This window comes from Gekko japonicus, unplaced genomic scaffold (assembly GCF_001447785.1).
Source record: "Gekko japonicus isolate JY-2015 unplaced genomic scaffold, Gekko_japonicus_V1.1 scaffold1371, whole genome shotgun sequence".
Lineage (NCBI taxonomy): Eukaryota > Metazoa > Chordata > Lepidosauria > Squamata > Gekkonidae > Gekko > Gekko japonicus.
Window position 1 is genome coordinate 394,011 of NW_015172596.1, and position 17,471 is coordinate 411,481.

General features: G+C 46.8%; 1 protein-coding gene across 1 annotated transcript; it reads left to right on the top strand.

Moving 5' to 3' along the window:
- Positions 1–730: 730 nt before the first annotated feature.
- Positions 731–17,016, top strand: LOC107119110 (armadillo repeat-containing protein 12-like). The gene is made up of 6 exons (XM_015421553.1): positions 731–869; positions 1,750–1,904; positions 11,615–11,749; positions 15,161–15,334; positions 15,473–15,544; positions 16,636–17,016. The coding sequence occupies exons 1-6, from the start codon at positions 731–733 to the stop codon at positions 17,014–17,016; spliced, it is 1,056 nt and encodes a 351-aa protein (XP_015277039.1).
- The last annotated feature ends 455 nt before the right edge of the window (positions 17,017–17,471 follow it).

A 17,471-nucleotide genomic window follows, 5' to 3' on the forward strand; every position in this document is an offset into this window, starting at 1 on the left:
TGGATACTGAAGGGTGGGGTATAAATCCAATCCAATCTCTTCTTCTTCTCTTCTTCTTCTGACAGCCATTTTGTGCTTGTGCCCACCAACTTGTGTCACAATCTCGAAGCGGCCCAGAGGCTCAAAAAGGTTGGGGACCCCTGGAGTAGGAGGTAAGCCCTGCCTCTGCAAGACCCTAGTGGGCATATTGCATATTGCAGTCACTTATTTTTCCCTGTAGAATTCAGTAGGAACTGCGAAGTACCAAGCTACAGGTACTCTTCTTCATAACTCTGCTGGGAGTCATATTGAAGTGTGACCAGCTTTTCATATATTGTTATTAATTCAAAAGCTGTTAATACTTCCTGTTCAGTGAAAATCATTCGAATGTACTAATGGGTTTCCCCAGCATTTGTAAGAGTATAAACTTGTAAGAGGAGAGAGTTAATCCTGGGAGAGCTCGTTCTCCCCTATTAATCTATTGTGGTCTTTCCAGCCATTACCCTTACACAGGAAAGATCAGTACCTGTACCCATTTTACAGATGAGGACATAGAAAGAATGACCTGTTGCACTGATGTCAACAGAACAGGAGAACCCAAGGCCCTTGACTTCCTGCCACCTTGCTTTCTGCAGCTGCTGGGATAGTGTGCAACTGAAGTCAGAATGGAATCTGGTGATGTCACAAACCATGTAGTGAGCACTCTAGTGTTTCCACTTGATCAGGATTCCTGGAAGTTTAAGGCGAGCAGATGAAGTACTCAGATGTGGTAACCGTGAAAAATGTGGTAACTACGGCTACGGCAGCTGGCGCTGTCTACCTGGTGGCTAAGACCATAATGGCAGGGATCAAGAGCCCTCCCTACAACCCAGCGTCACTTCCCTTAGCCAGTGAGTAAGAGGGGATACAGGGAGATGGTGAAGCATTCCCACAGCATTTTACTATATTCTAGAATTCTTCGCGTCTGTGCAAGAAACTGTTTAGAAGAGGGTGCATGCATATGGCAGATTTCAAGCTGTATCTGTTCAGCTTGTCAGCACCAAACCAAAACCTTGGGCACCTGGCCTTCTGGATATGCCCCTAAATGACCACATAGCAATAATGTGTATATTTGCCTAATTATGTGCCCCTGGCACTGCTGCCTGAAGCTGTGTTGTGTGAATCTGCTGTAAGATGGGCTTCCCTACAGCTTACAAAAGTTAATTCAGCTCAGACAGGAAGGGCTGCACCTTTTCCCACCCAGATTGCTCCAGAGTTTTTCATAGTCTTCATTCTATGGAATCTGGAAATGCAACCAAGGGATGTCCTTGTCCTTGTGCTTCCTTGTAATAGTTGTGTTAATGAAATGTTGGATCTATTTTGGTCTCCTCTCTGCCCCTAGGCTTGTCAAGGGGCTTCTTTCAGGGTCTGCATTATTGTCTTCTAATTCTTACTCGGCATGTGCTCAAAGACTGCCTTCTTTTTGTCCATATCTCTGTCGTGAGGCAATGTGCTTAATGAAATGTGAATTGCTATGAGTTAAATATCAGATATCCCCAAGTGGCTGATCCTGCAGTTGGCATTGTACTCCTTTTAAGAGCAAGAACTCCAAGAGAGCAATTTGTTGAAAGAGGAGAATGCCTTAAATTATTGCCTTATCCGAGCACACTGGGCATTTTTATTCATTCCAATACATGTTCTATTCATTGCCAGTTTAAAGTTCACAGCCATCTCTCTTTTTAACCTTCCTGCCATTTTCAATGCTCCTTTCCTTTTTGCTTTTGTTGCCAGGACTCGCTGTAGTGCACCAGACTGCAAATGTGCCTGTGAGGGACTCTGGAGAGCTCCGGGGACTCCTGCTTTCCCTCAATCCAAGACTGGATGTCTATGCCAAGAAAATGATTCTCCACGGAATCACGCGGTGTGTTTACCTACTGGACATAGAGGTGAGAATCCAGAATTGTGACATGCATGACATAGTCTAGTAGAGCAAGAAAGGCATGGGCAGGGTAGCTGGACTCAGCCCTTGCTTGTTTCACAGGACCCAGGTACACAGTATGGCATCAGGGCCAATAAACACATGAAGCAACCTTACACTGAATCAGACCATTTGTCAATCAAGGTCACTATTGTCTGCTGTGATTGGCAGCAGTTCCAAGTCCTTCCCCCCAGTTTCTGCTTTTCTTCCTCCCACAACCCCATCCTCAGGAACGGTTCTTCCCGTTGGCTCACTGGCAGAAGAATGCCCCCTGGGGAATGGAAAGAAACAGGTTGCTTACCTGTAACTGATGATCTTCGAGTGGTCGTCTGTGCAGTACCACACATGGGTTGGGTGCCTGTGCACAACCTCGACTGGAGAACATTCCAGAGCTTGCCTCAGGAGTTTTTTTGGTGGGCTCTCTTCCCGCCCTGGAGAGCAGGCATGCACTGCACATGCCTGGAGCGGGGGAGAGAGCCGCCTCCCATTCAGTTCCTTTGACTGCTACCGGTAAGTCCTATCAACTCAAGGTAAGTGAACAGGAGATGCCAGCGGTGGGGAAGGCTGGGTGGGATTGTGGTACTGCACAGATGACCACTCGAAGATAATCTGTTACAGGTAAGCAACCTGTTTATCTTCGTCGTGGTCTCTGTGCAGTCCCACACATGGGTGATTAGAAGAGCTGAACCAGGTGGAGGAGGGAGCTGGCAGCTGGAAGAGAGAATAAACAGGTTAGGACATTGCAGTATGGTTTACAGGTCTGACCTGAAGAAGTAGAATCATCAGGTGAAGAGAGATTGGAGCACCGCCTGGCCAAATGCAGCATCCCATCAAGCTCGAATGTCGAGTGCATAGTGGGACACGAAGGTCGATGTCGAGGACCACGTAGCTGCAGCACAGACATCTTCCAACAGGATACCAGCTAGGAAGACCATAGAAGTCGAAACTGCTTTTGTGGAGTGAGCAGTGATACAGGCGGGTACGGGTTGGTTTGCCAACTCAAAGCCACAACATTGTAATAGATCAATCACCGCTGAATCGGGACCTTGTGTTACATTTACAGTACGCCATCTAAATGCGATTGAAGAACTAACATCACTGAGCACTTTAATTGTAAGATATGGTTGTTTTTATCTTGTCTTATTTGTTTCTATAGGTTTTTATATTTGGCACATGGTGCCCTAAACTGTGAGCCGCCCTGAGCCCGTTCGCGGGGAGGGTGGGATAGAAATATAATGAAATAAATAAATAAATAGTAATCCATTTCGACAATCTTTGAGAGGAGATCGGCTCACCCTTGGATGGGGAACCATAGGCAACAAAAAGCCTTGGAGACTTTCGAAAAGGCTTTGTTTGATGGAGATAAAAGGAGACCGCCCTTCAGACATTGAGGCAGTGCAGGGCTCTCTGAGGTGCGTCACCTGGGTTCGGAAAGAAAGTAGGTAAAACAGAAGACTGAGATAAATGAAAGGCAGAAATGACTTTAGGTAGAAAGGAGGGATCTGGCTGGAGAACTACCTTTTACTTGTGGAAAATTGTATATGGGGGATCTGCACGCAAGGCAGAAAGTTCCCCTACCCGGCAAGCCCGTAGTAATAGCAATTAAAAATGCCGTCTTCCACGAGAGGAGTCGAAGATCCACCGAAGCCATAGGTTCAAACAGCTTAGTTATGAGTTGCGTCAAAATTAGACACAGGCTCCAGGAAGGCACGAACGGCTTTTGAAGTGGGTAGAGATGAAGAATCCCCTTAAGGAAAGACTTTGTCAGGCAGTGTGAAAACACAGTAGAGCCCTGTATTAAGGGATGATATGCTGAGATGGCAGCCAGGTGTACTCTTAGAGAAGAGTATGCAAGGCCAGATTCCTTCAAGGACACAATGTAGGAGAAAATCTCCCATAGAGAAGCATGGGTCAGATCGAAGGAGTGTTGTAAGGCGTAATATTGGAACCTCCTCCACTTCAGATGATAGGTATTGCGGGTAGTCGGTCTCCTTGCATTAAGCAATACATTTGACACCTCAGGTGGGAAGTCTACTGTAGGATCTTCCACGCCGTCAGCCTGAAGAAGGTCGGGTTGTGGTGGAGGATCTGTCCTTGATCCCTGGACAGAAGATCCAGCACACGAGGGAGATGACGGAACCGTCCGTTGGAGAGACAGAGGAGGTGAGGGAACCACACTTGGCGTGGCCACCAAGGAGTGATGAGGATGCAGGAGGTGGCGCTGTCCACAATCTTTTGAAGCACCCTGGAGATGAGAGGAAATGGGTGTGTGTGGATAAAATAGGGTCCCCGTCCATCTGTGAAGGAATGCATCTCCCAGAGACCAGGCGATCGGTGGACCTCAGAAGAGGTGACAGCAGGCATTCTCCAAAGTGGCAAAACCGTTGATGGTCAGGTGACTGAACTCGAGGAAAACCAGTTGTAGATATCGTTGTCTTGTGGGACCGAGCGGCTCAAAAGATCGGCGTCTACATTCTGAACACCAGGGATGTGTATAGCGGACAGCATGATGGAATGATGAAGACACCAGTTCCAAAGGCAGATCGCTGCTGTGCAAAGGCGAAGAGAAGCAGTGCCACCCTGTTTGTTGTTGTAAAAAACAGCCGTGATATTGTCCGAGGCAACACGGACAACCTTGCCTTGTATGATCGGGAGGAAGGACCTTAAGGCAAGATGCACTGCTCAAAGCTCCAGGAAGTTGATGTGAAGAGCGCTCTCTTGAGGAGACCAGATCCCCCTGGCAGACAGCGTCCCACATTGGGCTCCCCAACCCCAAAGGGATGCATCTGTGGACAAAGAAATCTCTGGAGGCGGATGTCAAAAGGGCATACCGGTGAGGAGATGTTGTGGAAGAGACCACCATGACAGGAAGGTCAGTACGTGTGCAGGGATTTATTTATTTATTTATTTTTAGATTTATATCCCGCCCTTCCAACGGCTCAGGGTGGCTAACATACGGCGAAAGCCGGATTAAATAGATAAAATACAATAAAACAACCACAATAAAACCCATAAAATATTTAAGGTGCTCTGATGTCATCCTATATGTAAATCACCCAAGATGGGAACAATAATCCCAATTCGATGGCCAGCTGTCTCAATAGCACGGTCTCCAGTGACGATGTTCTACGCGCTTCTGCCAGGTGATGCTTACCTCCCATAATAGGGGCAGACGATGGAGCAATACCACGGTGGTGGAATAGTGGCGGCGGCTCCTACTCAAAAGCCTGGCGGAAGAGCTCCGTCTTGCAGGCCCAGCGGAACTGCACAAGGTCCCGCAGGGCCCGGATCTCCTCCGGGAGCTCGTTCCACCAAGTAGGAGCTACCACTGAAAACGCCCTGGCCCTAGTAGGGGCAAACATAACATCCCAGGGGCCTGGAACTTCCAGGAGGTGGAGACTCCCCGATTGTAGTGCTCTTGAGGGAACATACGGGGAGACGCGGTCCCTCAGGTAAGCCGGACCCCGGCCATTTAGGGCTTTAAAGGTAAGAATCAGCACTTTGAAGCAAATCCGGTATGCTATCGGCAGCCAGTGCAGCGCTTGCAGCACAGGCTGGATGTGGTCTTGCCTAGAGAGGCCCATCAACAGCCTGGCTGCAGCATTCTGCACTAGCTGCAGCTTCCGGATTTGCGACAGAGGCAGTCCTAAGTAGAGAGCGTTACAGTAGTCTAGCCTCGAGGTGACCGTCGCATGGATCACAGTGGCCAGGTCCTCGCGGTCAAGGTAGGGGACCAACTGCCGAGCCAGCCGCAGATGGTAAAAGGCCACCTTGGCAGTGGCTGCCACCTGGGCCTCCATCGTTAACAAGGAGTCCAGGAGCACACCCAAACTCCTAACCTCCCACACAGGCACCAAAGGCACCCCGTCGAAGGCCAGGAGAGGGAGCCCCAACCCCAGACCGGTCCGGCTCAGGCCCAGGACCTCCGTCTTTGCCGGGTTTAATTTCAACCAAACGCAGCCGACAGATCTAACAACACCAGTGCTGCCACACCACCTCATTCCAGATGCCTACAGAGATCGTCTGTTAGAGCGACCAGCACCGTCTCCGTCTCAAGAACTTCGTGTGCCAAGGACTCAATTGAGGATCGAAAGCACGAAGGAACCAGAGCTGAAGGGGGCGCATTCTGAGCCTGGCGTTTCGTATGACAAAGACAGTGGATGCGAAGTAGCCCAGGAGCCTCATGACCGACTGAGCCGATTGCTGGGGACATCTGGTGAAGGTGGACACCAGCGTGATTATGTCCGAAGCCCTGGAATCCAGCAGGAAGGCAGTCTCGGTGGTGGTATCGAGGCGGGCTCCTAAGAATTGGAGAACCTGAACAGTTTGGAGTGCAGACTTTGACAGATTGATGCACAGACCTAAGGTGTGGAGAAGGGCAAGAGTAAAGTGAACGTCGTGGAGAAGCTGAGTCTCTGTAGGAAGCCAGTCAATATAGGGGTAAAGAAAATCCCCCAACGGTGCAACTCGGCAGTGACAACTGCCATTGTTTTCGTAAAGACCCTGGGGGCCATAGAGAGGCCGAACAGAAAGACACTGTATTGGTAATGATCGCCTCCAACAGTGAAGTGTAGGAATTTTCGATGTTGAGGGCAGATGGTAAAGTGAAAATAGGCGTCTTGAAGATTTATCAACGCCAGCCACCCAGACTTGGGGAGAAGAGGGAGAATGGAATGTAAAGTGATCATTCGAAATTTCTTGCAGCGAACAAAATATTTGAGATCTCAAAGATCCATGATGGGCCACAAACCACCATCTCCTTTGGGGACTAGGAAGTACTTGGAGTAGAAGTTGAGAGTTCGTTGTGCCTCCGAGTTGATCTCGATGGCCCCCTTGTGGAGAAGCGCGTCTACCTCTAAATGAAGCGATGGATTCAGGGGTGTGATGACAAAGTGAGGAAGTGTTGGGGCGAAGCGAACTCTATGGCGTACTCGACCCGTATGATGGTAAGGACCCAGGAGTCAGTGGTAATTTCTTCCCAAGTTTGAAGGAAAGGGAAGAGTCAGGTCCAAATGGGAGGGGTGAATGAAGGAGGCGGTGGTGGTGGCAGGCCCTCGAGGTGGTCAAATGGACTGCTTGGGCTGCTGGGGCTTCTTGGAGGCTTGTTGTCGTGGTTGTTGAGATGGATAATAATAATAATCTTTCAATTTATTGATCGCTCAATCCTGCAGAGCTTGCTGGCTCTGAGCAATTTACAGGTACTCATTTTTACGAGGGACTAACAATGATTTGTGGGGTAAGGGAGGACAACATATATACATCGTAAATCACACACATCCGCAGCTGACGAGGGTTTCGTTCAGTTGAAGATGAGACGTGATCCGGTCAGCATTTTTCCTCGGCCTGGTTTGATGGCGTCAGCTTTTCTCCAGACTCCTTCAAGTTGTAGCGCCACACTGCCACCGCCTGGCTGGAATGGCCCATTACAGGTTTTCTTCATGCCGAGGAGATCTCTCTAGGCTCTCCGATCTTGCGAGCTGGACTTCCGTTCGTTGGCTAACACCGCTCCACCCCACGGGGGGGGGGGTTCAGGGTGCCCACTTCCTCTACTGCAAGGTAGTAGCAGGTGATGGCTGACATTTATTGTAGTAAGGCCTCCAGGAATGGTATCAAGGCCTTGGTGTCGAAGTAGAAACTCCAAGGTTTTGAGCTTGTTTCCTGCTGTCATCGACAGCTTTCAGAGCCTCATCCATAGTGGAGTGAAAAAGTCCTTTGCCATCAAAGGGCAGATCCTTGACTTTGAATTTAACATCTGTCTGCAAGGAGGTACTCCTAAACCAGGCATGACGGCGGAGTGCAATGGAAGAAGTGAGGACTTTAGAAGAGCAGGTGACAGCATGATGAATGGAGTTGATCTGTTGCTTGGAAATTGCACAAATTTTGGATAAAGCAGCAGACAAAGTAAGACGATGTTCCTCTGGGACAAATTCAAGAACTGGACGAATGGCAGTGGCTACATTAAATGCATAAGCAGAAAGGTACAATAGATAGGTGTGTGGCCTTCAAGACTACTGACCATTCAGGACACTTGGACGGTCCCAGGTCTTGTCAATTGGCTCATGGCCAGAGTCATTTGAAACCTGGGATTGCCCTTTATCAGGCTGAACACAAAGACACGAGCTCAGATTTTCTGCTTGCTGTTCTGTTCTTGTTACCTGCTGTCTGTGGACTTATTCTGGAAATGCTTTGTCTCAGCCATAAGGCCTGAGACAAAGGACTGTGTTGTGCAGCTGAGCACATGGCTGCATACTGGCCCAAAGATGGGACCTAATTGGACTTTATACTGATGCTTCTGGACTATGGATCATCCTGGTAACTATATAGATCTTTAATGTTTAGTAAGGGCCACAGAGCCATAGGATTTCTTGTTTTAATGTCTTTTCTGGTCTGATTGCTAAGTTCTGTGATAAATAAACCCTATCTGTTTATAACCTGTGTCTGATTGATATACCTTGACTCCAAGCCTTTTTCCTTAGTGCCTGAGACTGCTTGTCCAATTGCTGCTACCTGGCTAAGCATATTCTTGGATTAAGTCCCAAAAGCCAGTCAAGAGTTTGAACCTTCTCTTGGGCTGGAAGGGGACTATAGTGAAAGGTTCTGGTGGCAAATGTCTTAAATCCAAAGAGAGACTACCTCTCCTGGGTTTTTGTGTAAAATTCATTGTCTCAGTCCATGATCCTTTCCCTTTCCATTCCTGGGTTGGATTGGGGGAGAGACAGGATCATGACAAGGTATCAATTCTAACGTTCATGGATGCAATGGAGTAAGTTTTCTTGGCAATAGCATCAATCTTCCGTCCCTCACAGTCAGGAGGAGTGGACTGTCGAACAGGTTGTTTAGACTTAGAAGAGGAATGAACAATCATCGAGTTCAGTGGAGGCTGATTGAACAAGAATTTTCCAGAAGATTCCTGAACCTTATAAAGGCCATCATAATGTTTCGATATCGGAATGACAGAGGCAGGATGGACCCAAGACTCCTTGAGGACTGAAAGGTGGACTGGAAGTAACGGGAGAATTGTCGAAGGTGGCAAATCCACTTGCACTAACTTATGAACAACACTGGACACCGCAGGAGTTTCAGTAGAACCCTGCGCTTGAAGACCTGTGGCCATTCACATAACAAGCTCCAAATAGGCTTTCAGGCCATCGGTGGGAGAGATGGAACCCGAGCAACAGGTCTCATCCTCAATAGGAAGGATATCAGAGTCAAGATCACCAGACACAGAATGGTCAGATACCGAGACTGGAGTAGGTGATCGAAGTGGTTGAGAGACATCAATAGGTGTTTGGTCATCAGCGGAAGGGCAATACCAAGGTTTTAATGGAGAACGCTTCAGGGCATCCGCAGACATAGATACATCTGGAGGCTGATCTAGCCTGAGGGAATGGACCGAGGCTACCGAGTGGGAATGCCTGGAATAGGACAAAGTTGGCTGGCCTCCGTAGCAGTCAGTCTGTCCAAACCGGTCATAACAATCTCAGTGAGGGGTAGAAGACCTGGAGTAAGAACGAGGGTAATACGCTCTATGGTGCCTGACATCTGGAGACCAGGATCAATAATGGGACGCTGATCTCAATGGAGAGGGTGAGCTATGGTAATGGTGTGGTCTGCGAGTATAGCAGGACCTCGACTTGCATCGACTTCACATGAAATGCTCCCTGTCATCCACAAGGTGGATAGGCATATGGGAGTCTCAGGAGTGAGACCGAGAGGCACGATGAGAGGAAGAGCGCTGTACTGGCAACTTTGAATGCTGATCAGGTAGAATACGCCCTGACGGTGAAGACAAGGTAGACGGCAGCAGAGGCTGAAGGCTAGGCTTATGTGAAGGCAGAGCCACAGAAGATAACACTGGAGTCGATGTTGAGCTACCGGAGATCACTATGGGATTGAGCTTCAGAGCTGAAGTCGACATCAAGCGCTTCGATTTCAGCTTAGCCAACTGTTTGTCTTCATGCTTTTTAGACTTATGCTTTAGGGGTTTCACATTGTCAGAGTTTTTTTGTGGAGCAGAAAACTTGGACGTGACTGAAGACATCGTAGGACGCAAAGCTGCCTCGAGGAGAGACGTTCTAAGTCAGGCCACCCTATGGGTAAAGTTCGCGCAATGGGGACAGGAATCAACCCGGTGAGACTCACCCAGACAAAACAAACAAAGATTGTGGCCGTCGTTGAAAGGAAGTTTGGCTGGGCAATGGTGAAACGTCTTAAAGAATTTTCTGCATCCCATACAAACACACACACCCCTGGCCAAGAGGGGGGGCAGACAGAAACGAAAGTGAGGGAAAATAGTAAATTTTTTGTTTGTTTTTCAGGAGAATAAGTAGGAATAAGGAGAAATGAGAAGAATAAGAAGACGAAAGCAGGAGAAAAGAACTCAGCTGAGGCAATCTGAAGAGCGATGCTAGCAAGGTGTGAACATGAAGGCGGTCGATGAACAACTGAGTGGGAGGCAGCTCTCTCCCCCGCTCCAGGCATGCGCAGTGCGTGCCTGCTCCCCAGGGTGGGAAGAGAGCCCGCCAAAAAGACTCCTGAGGCAAGCTGTGGAATGTTCTCTGGTTGAGGTCATGTTCAGGCGCCCAACCCATGTGTGGGACTGCACAGAGACCACGACGAAGATCAGAGAGCTATGGTGGGCATGGGAAGGATTCAGCACCTTCTTACTGCTTGCCCCTTTTGTATTTTAAATCTCACCTCCAGCCTGCATTTCACACAACTGGCAGGCGGTATTCCCTCTAAGCTGAGTTAGTGTGAGCTAGCTCACAGGTTTTTTAGCCTCTGGCTCACACATTTTTGTCTTAGCTCAGGAAGGAGGGCTCCAGAGCAAACTCATTTTATGCAGTAGCCAAATCACTCGCTCACAACTTTCATGCCCAGTAGCTCACAAAGTAGAATTTTTGCTCACAAGACTTCACAGCTTAGAGGGAGCATTGCTGGCAGGCTCATATTTTAAAAAAACATGGGTCTGCTGGCATGAGTGACGCACCATAGAAAATTGCTTCAAAGCGAGATGTGAACACCTCTGAAGCAAATGTATTACTTTTTCTAAGAAATAAAAGAAATGGAACGATAATGTCTGAACAGCTAAAAGATACCATTTAATTGGTCATTTTCTATTTTACTCCTTGTCCACAGACAGTCATTGGTGGTGGAAAGTGCCATCAAGTCACAGCTGACTTAATGCCAACTCCATCGGGTTTTCAAGGCAGAGGACATTCAGAGCTGGTTTGCCATGACCTGCCTCTGTGTAGTGATCCTGGACTTCCTTGGTGGCATCCCATCCAAGTATGAACCACCAGGGCCAACCTTGCTTAGCTTCTGAGATCTGACAAGAGCAGGCTAACCTGGGCTTTCCAGGTCAGGGCATAGAAAGTCATTAGAACAATAAAATCACGATACAATCAATTTCCTGATCATGAAATTGATTCAGAATTTTCACTTAAAACTATTTTCAGGCTCTCTCCTAAATTCAGGAAGTCTAGAAACTTAAGGAATGGTCCATCCAAAGTTAACCACTTTATAGATTAAGTAAGTGGTTGAACCATTGAAACGAGTGGGGTTAAGATGGATCTGATAGATGACAAAGTATTATTTGGAAATGAAAGGGGGGGAATTGTGCCTGGAGTTTTATTACAGCGACGTCACTCTCTAACTTTCTGTGGTCTGCTTCTCCAGGCATCTGCCTGTACCTATGATGACATCATACTAGTGGCCTCATTCCTGGATGATCAAGACATGGGTATCAAGATTCAGGCACTAAATGCCCTCAAGGCCTTTTCTGGCATCTGGAAGTTCAAAACCAGAATTCAGGTGATTCTTTGCCGCAAACATTGTTCTTCTAGATTGGGCTTTTTTACAATTTATAAGGGTCGATTAACACATGCTTGTACAATGTTCAGCAAGGCATCTTTCTATGTCTCACCACTGGATGACTTACACCTGAATGTGTGAACTGGTTCTGTTGAAAAGCTTTGGGTCTAAGGTGATGGGAAAGGGGTGTGAATACTCCACTCAAGGGATTTGCTTTTTCAGAAGACCATGCAGGCACTGAGTGATGAAAATGCTTGTGTGTGAACTCAACCTTGGTGCCAAAACAGATATGATATGAACGATCCCTGATTAGGATCTTCCAGAGTGTCTGGGTTTTTTAAAAAGCTGATTAGTAGCACCATGTGATTACTTCAAACCATTTCCTCCAGTGCTTTTTCTCTGGTATAAAGAGCCTCTCTACAGTCACCATTTGCTCTGAGTGGGGAAATCTAATTCATGTGCTTGTGCCTGTCTTTTCCCCATAGAGACTGATTTGAAGTTTTGGATGGGGCATTTGGAAGACACATGGGAGAAAAGGATTAAACACCCCCTCACCCAGTGACCCTTTGCCAATCTTCAAAGCTGCCTCCTGGCACTGCTAATTAGTTTTTACAGAAGTCAAAGGTCCTAATCACTGTATCTTTTACATCAAATCTGTTTGGAGTGTTAGGAGGAGAGGCAGCACATTCGATTGCAGTTGCTATGATATCTCACAAAAGCATGGCTGCTGCCACACTGGTCCATAAGGAGAAAAAAATGTAAATTTCTTTTTTTTTTTAAATCTTAAAACATTTATATCCTGCACTCACTCTCAGCCCTTCCAGGCTCACGAGGCAGTTAACAGCCGTTTCAAAGCGAAAATACAATAAAAAGAATCACTCTCTTGTTTCAGTAGACAGCAGCAAAGAGGAGAGACTATGTGGGTATAATCCGAAGCAATGGATTTGTCATCTCTAGAGGGCACAGTTCATTCACAGGAAAAAAAGCCAGAGGTGCAGTTGCGAACATGCACACTGTCCCACAAGTGCCTCTTCTATGCCCAAAGTGCTGACTCCTGCCCACGCATACTAGACGAGGGGACAGGCTTGCTCAGATTGGGGCAGGGCAAAGAGAAGAAGCCACGCTTGCTGCAGTTCAGCACGTTTTCTTGTTAAAGTCTGCGCCTGTATTGTACAGTAAGAGAGCGCACAGCTGCCAAATGTTTTCTTTTAAAACCCCCACAAAATGGTTTTCTTCCATGAGATAACCGGACATCTGCACCCAACTGCAAGTTATATCTCATTTGTTTGTTCCTTGTGTTATTAAAATACTTCTAAACTGGGCTCAAGATGTAATGATGTAAACCTTTGTAAAGGCTTTTATATAGGAACCTCTTTTTTTCTTTTGCATAATGAATAGTTATTCATTTTCTAATTGCTCAGCATGACCTGTATATATCTTCCCACACAGGAGTACTTTTGTTCTGGGAATATTTATTTTCTAGGAGCTCAGAATGCAATATTTCATACCTGGGAAAATGAAATACTTCCCCTCATTCATTGCTGATTTGAAACGTGTTTGTGACTGAAAGAACATCCTAGGCTGATACTGGCTATTTAGGACATAAGCAGTGACCTCCCCAAACCCATGATGGTACCATTTTGTGAATCTTTTGTTTCTATTATCTGAGAAGGGAAGCCCATATGGAATAAATGGTAGGAAATTGCCATATGTTGCTTAATCTCTATAGTGCATTCTGTTCACAGCCATTGGGAGTTCCCACAAAATGTAGACTATTTTAATGAGGGGTCAAATCTAAGGAAGGAGAGCTATATGAGGGAGGTACAGAGGCAGATGCTAAAGGCCATGAGGAAGTTTGCTGTACGGCTGCAAAATTCATGCTACTTGACCACTAGCAGAATAACTCACCTGTTTTGTATACATGAGAGGGACAAGCCAATCCTATACACTGATTTTAACTAGGGTTGCAATAAATAAATAAATAATAAGGCAGCTGGGTCGGATCTGGGAAGAGGAGCAGAGAGCAGGTTGCAAGTGGAGCCAGGGAGTGGGCAGGCACCGTGCAGTTTGGGTCTGAGTCAAGGAAGGAGTTATGGGCAGAACCCAGCAGCTTGGGACAGGTCCAGGGAAACAGCCTAATGGAAATGCTATCTACTTACTGAAGGTGTACTATTGATTTTTTGCCAAGGGAGAAAGCAGGGAGATCCTGTTTCACCACTTGTACCCGTCTGTTGGCTGTTCACAGCTTTGGAACCAATGCTGCAGTTTAAGGGCTGCCATTCATTGATTTCCTCTCCTCCCCTATTATTTAGTTATTTAGAAAAAAAAATCAGTGCTGCCTCTTGATCTATTTGCTGTCCCAAACTTATTCCCTGGGAGCCACGGCACAGTTGTTTCCCCCCTTGCACTGGGTTCAGGGCTGAGCGTCTGTAAGCCACTTCCCCAGTTAATCAGGCCAGACTCTGAGGACAATGTCTCTTTATTGAGATCACTTTCATTTTTGCACAGCTTCTCTAAAAGTATCCCATACATCGTGAGGTTTGAGATTTATCATATCTGGCAAGTGTTCAGGTTCTTATCTTTTCCCAAAACTCATACAGGTCAGAGTTTACCATATGCACGAAGCTTTTAGTAGAAATGCTCACCGTGCCAAACTGAAGGGTAAAAATGAGTGTCTGGCCTTAGAAACGACCAAAAAGAAAACGTGGCAGTGTAGGTTCTCAGGAAGCAAAATGCAAGATGGATTGCTGTGTGTGGTGACAAGCATAATTCACACTGTGACAACCTCCTATTGGGGAGGACTAGGTTTCCCTTTAAGTTATACTGGATGTTTATAAAATAGGTAGTTCCGGCTGTCACCAGGAATTTTCTAAATTCCAAATCCACTCTCAGCTTCCTATGTTGGTATTGTAACCCAGGGTCTAGGCTTTCAAGGGTCTCTGTGGTCCTGAGGAATAATTGATATTACTTCTGGGATTAACTTAAATAAAAGAGGATTTATTGAAAGGGAAACAAAATAAGAGGTTGGTTATTATGTAACCGGTTGGGAATAAAGTTCCTGTAAATGAGCTTGTTAACTGTATCACTTTAATACACATATACTGATTCTTCTCGGATCCCACACAGATTCTTTCACCTCTCTCACTGACTGAATTTCCATTGAACAACTTCAACTCCTGTTTTCAACTGTCTCTCCTGACTGACACTCACACAGATCCACTTTAAAAGCTCCTCCCACACTCTCTCATCCTCCAATCACAGCACACTTGTCTCTCTCAATCACTCTACTCTGCATTCACTGCACCGCAACCAAACATTTAAAGAGACACACACACTCTTAAAACAAGGAATTGTTACACACACGGCCCAGGAACTGGGTTTGTAACTTTTAAATACATCTTTGTTTTGCAGGAATTAGTCCCCAAAATTCTTGAAATGATTACCAACTTCTGGGATAATGATGTGCACGTTGCTGGGTTGAGGCTGCTGAATGGACTGCAGTTGCCAGCTCAAACTCATCCACTACTGAAAAAGCTTATGCCTTCCTTGATGGACATTCTGCAGCTCGGGAGTCCTGTGGCCCAGGTATTGAGTCTTGTGCCCTGCACTGTGCCAAGATCTCCTACACTAACAGCCTTTGAGGTCATTATTGGAAATCAAGACTCATGCACAGACACTCAGTCATACTGACAATATATTCTCATCTTCTGCTATCTTTTTTAGATGCAGGTTCTAATGTTTCTTAGCATGCTAGCCCAGAAGGAAGCTCTATTATATGACATCATGAACTGCCAGGTAAGAACTACCATCCTGCCTCTACTGGGAACCTTAGGGAGGAGAGCAGCAACTGGCAAAAAAAGGAGGGTGACTAGATTTTAGAAATCTGCTGCAGCAAAGGAGGCTTACTAAGAATAACAAATAGAAATGTATGTTTTCGCCAGTGCCTGGAATCTGTGGCTGGTTGCACTAAAGCACACACAAACGCATACATGTGAAACTGCCTTATACTAAGATAGACCATTGGTCTATCAAGATTGGTGTAGTCTTGTGACTGGCAGTGGTGCTCCAGGGTCTCGTGCAGAGGTCTTTCACATCATCTGCAATACGACCCCTTTGATTGGTGATCCTGGGAACTGAACCTGGGACCTTCTACATGCAAAGCAGACGCTTTACCACTGAGCCAGAGTCACTCTCTGTTGGCCAGACACTGGACTACACCATTTATTCTGCCACAGGTTGACTCCTCGTTGAGAGAGGAGCTGGGTAATATGCTGCCTGATGTCCCTTCCCTGATGAATTTGCTTTGGTCCCTCCTCTCTCCAGGCAAAGCAGGGTGGTGGCAGATCCTGCTTATAGCCCGAAGCCTTGCCTCTGAGTGGGCATGGCTGCTAGCAGCAGTAGCAGCCACCAGCCTAAGTATGACTGGGAATGCCTGCTTTACACTCTGACTCTTCAGTGAGAAGGGGAAGGAGAGTTACTTCCAGCAGTGGCACAGCACTGTGCTGTGGAGACAGCAGAATGGTTCCAAAGACAGCAAGGAGCAGCTGCCACCAGTTGCCCCTTCATGCAAGATATTAGGAATGGTGGGTCACCTCAGGAGGATCAGGCCTCCTTTCCTGCAAGTGAGCAGCAAGGGCAGATTGCATCCCCCAGAAGGAAAAAGGCTCCTCCAGGTGAATAGTACTGGGGAGGAGGGATTGCCATTGTGCCCAGTCCTCCCAAGGGGGCTAAGTCCTGCTACTGACACTCAGAGAAACAGTGCAGGCAGTAGTGACTCCTCCTGTCCTGCAGCCTTTCAGGACTCAGCAATGGCTAGTATGGGGACTTTGGCAGCTGCCTTAAGTTGTTAACTCATGATGCTGACCCTAATATTGTCCCTTTCTTAGGTTCAGGCTGAATTCATGAACCTCTTCCAACCTTCCCAGCCTGGAAATCTCCTCTTTGAGATGCTGGTGTTTGTGGAGCGGCTAAGTGACGGACGTTTGACTACCCACTACCAGTCAGTGAACTGGCAGTACAATGAGCTGTCCCTTCATGAGGTCCTCTTTGGAGAAGACTCCCATCTATCTGACTGCCTTCTCTCCCTTATCATTCACCCTGAGGAACAGGTGCAGATCCAGGCCTGCAGGGTTATCTTGAAACTCCAGCAAAATGAAAGCACAGAGATAGCAGCTGCCAGTCAAACGGATTCTAGCCTCAGTAGCTTCCTCTTTGACTCTATTGGCAACACCACTGTTGCCGAATCCAGATTGACATCTGAGTGTTGAATCCTTGCAGAATTTAAGAGATAATTAAATTATTCCAAACAGAATGAGGCAAAGAATCTAATAAATTGGTCTGGGGAAGAAGTGATGTGGTGTGGCTCCATCAGTAGAAATGGTCCATTCTCACTAGGCATACAAGATTCTGCCTAAACCATGACCACCAGAACAATCGACAGCTTAGTCTATAACACAAAAGACAAAAAAATTCTGCACCTAAGAGAATTAACTAGTTACTGTGATATGAATTTTCCTAGGCAACAGTTGAGGTGGTAAGTACATCATCTATCAAGGTCAATATTGTCTACTCTGACAGCAGCTATCCAGGCTCTCAGTCAGACAGCGTTCACATCGCCTGCTTCCTAATCCTTTTAATTGGAGGTGCCAGTGACTGAGCCCAGGGCCTTCTACATGCAAAGCAGATGCTCTGCAACTGAGCCAAAGCCCCACTCATTGCTTCT